Source organism: Tupaia chinensis, unplaced genomic scaffold (assembly GCF_000334495.1).
Source record: "Tupaia chinensis unplaced genomic scaffold, TupChi_1.0 Scaffold138584_1, whole genome shotgun sequence".
In the NCBI taxonomy this organism is placed as follows: domain Eukaryota; kingdom Metazoa; phylum Chordata; class Mammalia; order Scandentia; family Tupaiidae; genus Tupaia; species Tupaia belangeri.
The window spans coordinates 372,190-378,989 of NW_006198478.1; the positions used below are offsets into that span (position 1 = coordinate 372,190).

The window sequence follows — 6,800 nt, forward strand, 5'->3', positions numbered from 1 at the left end:
ATATGACTTGAACCGCGGTCGACTACATGGGAGTCCAGCAACATAGCCATTACACCAACTGCCGGTGCCTGTTTTTACTTTCTTGAAATTTCGCTCTAAGTCTGCTATATATTTTAAAGATTTATTTTTATTTATTATTATTTTCCAATTTGCTACAGGGCACATGCGCTCACCAGAGAGGAAAGTAAGAAAGCAAGCCATCAGGTCTGGAACTGGAACCACAGTCAGTTATGTGGGAGTCCAGCACTTCAACCACACCACCTGCTGGCTCCAAGTGTGCTATACTGTAAAGAAGCCAGTCTAGTCTGCTTGGAGGATGAATAGGCCAAGTGAAGGAAAACGATGGCATCCTTGCCAGTAGGTAGCATCAACTGCCAGATATGGAAGCAAGGCTATCTAGACCAGCCATAGCAGTCGTTGTTTTATTACAACCACAGGAATGAGCCCAGGCAAGAACAGCAGGAAAAAGAACCAACTCACTCATAGACTCATGAGAAATAATACGCTATCATTTTTTAAAAAGAATTTCTATTTTATTTATTCATTCATTTTATTTTCATTTGACCAGAGAGAGACAAGGAAAGAGAGAGGGAGTGAAAGTGAGAAAGCAAGCCACCAGGTCCCGGACTTAAACCATGGTCAACCATGTGGGAGTGTCCAATGCCCTAATCACCATGCCACCTGCTGGTCCCAATACATTGTCATGTTTTAAGTTATTAAATTAGTGGTGATTTGTTGAGCAGCAATAGGTAACTGACACAAATTATAATAAGTTCAGTTTTTTGTTTCAAATATTAAGAAGACTCACTTTAATACAAGACCCAGGAGTCCAGTGTAATGATAATTATTATCATCTGCAATTTCAATTGTTGAATACACACACACTTAGCTTTGCTATTGGACCTGGGTGCTCACTAGAAAAGAGACAGAAAGAGAGAAAAAGAGAGAGAGAAATAGTCCCCTGGGGGTAATGGCCACACCATAATCTCTTCTATATCTCCACTTGGGATTTTTGGGCAGTCACACATGTATATACACATGCATGTCAGGTATTTTGTTTTTGGTTTTTAGAATTATTTTATCTGGGGCCAGCACAGTGGTTAAGGCATTGGACTCTAGTCTCCTCTAGGGATTTTGGGCAAGAATGTACATAGGCCCAGGGACCAACAATAGGTGTAATGGCTATGTTGCTGGACTCCCATGTAGTTGACTATGGTTCAAGTCCCAGATACGGCAGCTTAAACTCTGTGCGTGTGTGCCCAAGATCCCGAGAGGAGGATGGAGGAGAAGGGATTGCAGTATGGCCATACCCCCGGGGGGTGATTTCTCACTTTCTGTCTGTCTGTCTTTCTGGTGAGCACACACGCCCTATAGCCTAAAACCTCTCCAAGAAAAAAAAAGAAAAAATAATGTACAAAATGTACATAAGTCCAGTGTGATTCACAAGCTAACATGCCCAGGACTTGAACTGTGGTTAGCCATGTGGGATTCTAGCACCTTAAAACACCTTAGCAAAGGCTGGCCCTGATCCCTTTAAAAACAGTTTTTTAAAGATTTAATTTTATTTATTCATTTTTTAAGAATGATTTTATTTTTTCATTCATTTAACTGTAATTTGACCAGAGACACAGAGAAGAGTGTGTGGGAGAGAGAGAGAAAGTGAAAATGCAAACCACCAGGCCTAAGACTCAAACCATGGTCAGCTACGTGGGAGTGTCCAGGACCTTAACCACCACACCACCTGTTGTTCCCCAATTAATTTTAATTTGACCAGAGAGAGAAAGAGGGAAAGTGAGAAAGCAAACTGCCAGGTCTAGGACTTGAACTGTGGTTGACCATATGGGAGTTCAGTACCTTAATCAACATGCCACCTGCCGGTCACTTAAGAATATTCTTAAAAACATTGTAAAATCGGTTTTCTGGGGCCAGCTCCATGGCCCGCTGATTAAGGCAGTCAGATCTCACATGGCTGATTACATGGTTTGGGTCCCAGACCCAGCAGCTTGAGAAAACCAGGTTCACGTGTATGTATGCCCAACATCTCGAAAAGAGGGAGAGAAGGGACTGCAGCATGACCATTCCCACAGGGGATACTTTGTCTTCTCTCTAGTGAGTGCATGTTTCCCCTGGCAACAAAAAATGTTTTCTGGGGCTCAGCAGGTAGCGTGATGATTAAGGTACTAGACTCCCACAGCCAATAGCGGTTTGAGTCCTGGACCTGGCAACTTGCTTTCTCACTTTCTCTCTTTCTCTCTCTGGTGAATTAAGAAAAAATTAACAACAAATAAAATAAATCATTCTTAATTAAAAAAAGGGTTTTCTGGATTAGTGTATGGCTGTGACTATAAGACAAAGCTGATGTGTGAATGCCACAAGCAAAGATCTGATATTAGATAAGGACACATAAGAATGTTAGAAAAGGGGCTACCAGGTGGTGTGGTGGTTAAGGCGCTGGAATTCCCACATGGCTGACCATGGTTCGAGTCTCAGACCTGGTGGCTTGCTTTATTTCTCTCTCTCTCATCTTTCTCTGACCAAACTCATGTGAAATAAAAATAATAAATAAATCTTTTTTTTTTTTTTTTAAATAAAAAGAGGTGGGGGGCGAGCAAGTGGCATGGTGGTTAAGGTGTTAGATTCCCACATGGTCGACCACAGCTCAAGTCCTGGACCTGATGGGTTGAAAAACATGCCAGGCATGGAATGTGTGTATACACACAAATTCCAGGAGGGGAATACAAAAGAACGGACTGCAGAGTGGCCATCCCTGCTGGGGAATGATTTTTTACTTTCCCTCTACTATCTCTCTCTGGTAAATGCACATGTCCTATGACAGAAACCTTAATTTAAATAAGAGAGAGAAAAAGTAGGGGCCAGCAGGTGGCATGGTGGTTAAGGTGCTGGACACTCCCACATGGCCGACCACGGTTCAAGTCCCAGACCTGGTGGCTTGCTTTCTCACTTTCCCTCTCTCTCTCTGTGTCTCTCTCTGGTCAAATTAAATAAATAAATAAATAAATAAATAAATGAGTGGATAAATAAATAATTTTTTAAAAAAGTAAATCTTAGTTTTTATCCATTACTTAAAAACCTGAAATATTCACTTTCCTCTAGTTTCTCGCTATTTCCTCACCTGTTTTTGCTCCTCTCCAAGACTATCCCACATGGAGGCCACAATTTTTGAAACCTCTCCAAAAGTGGCATTGGGATTCTGTCCCTTGATGGCAGCCTGGGTATCACGGAAGAATAAAGCATATGCAGAAACTGGTTTCTGTGGCTCATTAGGATCTTTCTTTTTTCTCTTCTTTGGGGCCTTCTGCTTTTTCCCTGCTTCCACCACCACTGTCTTCTGGGCGGGAAGTTGCTGTAGGAGAGAAAAGAGAAAATTACAGGATGGAAGAAGCAAAGCATTGTGCCTGAAGAACTGTAATAAAAGACTTTTTTTTTTTCTTTGAGAGAGATTTTTTCTGTAGGGAACATGTGTTCATTGAAGACAGAGAGATAGAAAGAGAGAAATCACCCCCCGGGGGGATGGCCACACCGCAACCCCTTCTCCATTCTTCTATCAGGATTTTGGACATGCACACTCACACACCTGGAATGAGTTTTAAGCTGCCGGGTTCAGGACTTGAACCCCGGTCAACTATATGGGAGTCCAGCAATGTAACCATTATGCCATCTGCTGGTCCCAATAAAAGAACTTTCATATGGGGTAAACTAGTCACACTCGTGGCATTTTCAGAAATGCTACAAGTTGAGGTAATAGGACAAAAGGCCATTAGTAAAATATGTGAAGACCAATAAGAATGGGGATTGGGAGGAGCATTACAAACTGGAAATTAAGAGGTGTGACCCTATACAGAGACAAAAGCAGAAGAGATGGCAGGGCAAGAGTAAAGAATTCCAATTAGGATCTGTGTGCTCAGAGTTTCATCCTGGAGTAACATGGCAAAATTGATTTTGGCAGGGAATGCCTCACCCTCCGGAACTCCTCAACACCATCCTCATGAAGTGAACTAGTAGGTGAGGGGGTGGTTGAAAGACGATCTTCAGGCGACTGGGCAGGTGGCAGGATGGTGCCACCCCCTAAGCTCAAACCAAGTTGAGAACTCAGTTCTGACTGATCAATGGTGGTCAACTGGCTATGCCCCATCAAGCCGGATGTCATGTCTGTCATTGGTACATCGATTGTAACAGGTGGGTTGGCACTATACTGAGTCCCTATAGAATGGTCCAAGTCCTAAGAGAAGGAGAAGAACTACTTAAACTTAATATAAAAAACACCACTCCGTTCCCTTTCCCCAAATTCAGGACAGCTTATAAACTCCCTGCTTACCCACATTGTGACATTTTAAAACTGTAATACATGAAATATTTTGTCTACATATAAAACATATTAACCTTTACTAAGAAGTACAAAAATCAGTAAATCTGCTTCTTTGTGCTCAAAGGCCTACCCTGAAATAACTGAAAAAAAAAAAAATCAGGTTAAATTTTAATTTTGGACAAGTTTACTTAAAAAGCAATTAACTTAGTAAGTAGTAGTGGTGACTAATGAGATCAATAAAAACTTGCCTATACCTTCCCATAATAATGGCTTTTAAAGTTACAATACACGGGCACTTAAAGTAAACAGGAACAATGTAGGAGATATTGGCATAAACAGTGTGGAAATATACTACTCAGGAGAAGTGCTGGATGCCCAGCATACTGATTTATAACACCTATGATCTAGTCATGTGGCATATATAAGGCTGCCAACATTGACACACTTTTCAATTCTATTACCTCTTTTCTACCTTTACTATCTCAGTTTTCATTAATTATTATGTTTATGTTTAGTTTAGATAATTTTTAATAAATCCCTCAATGTGCCAGTTTTCACACTAACTTGTAAATCCTAGAATGTGAAAGACATAATAAAAAAGGCAAAAATTTGTTTTTTAAAAGTCCTAATCATTTTCATTTTAGGTTAACACTGGCAATTTTAAATAATTTTTTCAGGTAAAATTGATCCAGAGAGTGAATCTCTTTATTCAGGTAAAATTAAGTCTTTGTTGATGAACCTTTAGCCACAAGAATGAGAAACAAGTAATACCTAAGTGTAGTTGTGAATACAGAGTAGTTTTCATTTTCCCTAACACGCCCCTTACCATGGTTAAGCCCCCACTGAGGAGCCCCCCGCCCTGTTCCATCAAGCCATGGGTCATGCCCACAGGCATGTCCAATGTCTGGACCCCATACTGGGCTGAAAAACTGCCATCCTGTGAGGAAGAAGGGTCTGCCAGGTCATCAAAGTGGCCAACCACATCTGAGACAGCCAGTGAGGGATCAGAATCCAAGGAGATAGGTGGGATTTCAAATTCCTCATCACCCAAGCTTGGTGTATGGAATGTCTGTGGAGAAAAAAGGGAAAAACAATTAATGGGAAAAGGAAGAATGAAAAATTGCTAAATGTAAAACACAGCAAAGTAATGGAGATTTTTAGTGTACCTCTTCGTAGCCTCAGATCCTATTTTTATAATCATTTTCTTAGGACCTGTTTAGTTTTACAAATAAAACCCTTCTTTCTCATAGCCTTGGTAATATGGCATATACAAGGCTGCCAACATCAATTATAATTTTCAATTATTTTATTTTCTACCTCTACTAGCTCAATTGCACCAAATTACTATGCTTATTCTAATAAATAATTCTTTGAGTACCATTCTTTAAGACCCTGACTTAGGGCTAACAGTTGCTGTAGCAGTTGTCACTGGACTCCGACACAGTCAACCAAGGCTCAAGCCCCAGATCCAGTGGCTTCAAAATCACCCTGGGTATGCATGTGTGTGTGTGTGTGTGTGCGCACCCAAGATCTCAGGAGGGAATGGAAGAGAAGGGATTGCAGCATGGCCATTCCCCTGGAGGGTGATTCTTCACTTTCCTTCTGTTTCTGTCTCTCTGCACAGTGAGCACATGCACCCTGAGGCAAAAATCACATTTTTTAAAAGAATTATTTCTGGGACCAGCAGTTAGCATAATGGCTATGTTGTTGGACTCCCATGTAGTCGACCGTGGTTCTAGTCGCGGACCCAGCGGCTTAAACTCGCACCGGGCACATGTGCGTGCATGCCCAAGATCCTGAGAATGTAGGAGAAGGGAATGCAGCGTGGCCATCCCCCCTGGGGGGTGATTTCTCCCTTTCTGTCTCTCTGTCTCTGTCTTTCTGGCGAGTGCACGCGTCCTATAGCAAAAACCTCTCAAAAAAAAAAAAAAAAAGAATTATTTTCTTTTTGGGGGGAAAGAATTACTTTTTATTATTTAACTTTGTTATTATCATTTTTAATTTGACCAGAGAGAGATGGAGAAGAAAGAGAGAGAGAAAGCGAGAAAGCAAGCCTCCAGGTCTGGGACTTGAAACACAGTTGGTCATGTGGGAATCCAGCTCCCTTAACCACCACGCCACCTGTCAGCCCCTACTATTTCCTTTACTTTATTTATCATTATTGTTATTTTCAATTTGACCAGACCAAGACACACAGAGAAAGAAAGTGAGAAAGCAAGCCACCAGGTCCAGGACTCAAAAACTGTGGTCAGCCACGTGGGAGTTCCACGATCCTAACCACCATGCCACCTGTTAGTCCCAAAAAAATGCTTAAAAAAAAAAAGACCAGACTTTATAACTTGTTTCGCTATGATGCTTGAAATCTACAAAATTTCCTTTTTTAAAAAGAATTATTTTAGGGAACCAGCAGTTAGCGTAATGGCTATGTCGCTGGACTCCCACGTAGTCGACCGCGGTTCGCGTCCCGGACCCG

General features: G+C 41.4%; 1 protein-coding gene across 1 annotated transcript in view; it reads right to left on the minus strand.

Annotated features, from left to right (window-relative positions):
* The window catches only part of TOX4 (TOX high mobility group box family member 4), a 19,541-nt gene that overhangs the window by 7,093 nt on the left and 5,648 nt on the right, over positions 1-6,800 (minus strand). The window contains exons 3-5 of the mRNA XM_006161418.3: positions 5,154-5,396; positions 3,980-4,240; positions 3,134-3,364 (exon numbers count right to left, since the gene is read on the minus strand). Of these exons, the coding sequence (XP_006161480.1) occupies positions 3,134-3,364; positions 3,980-4,240; positions 5,154-5,396 (735 nt within the window). The remainder of the gene's footprint in view (positions 1-3,133; positions 3,365-3,979; positions 4,241-5,153; positions 5,397-6,800) is intronic.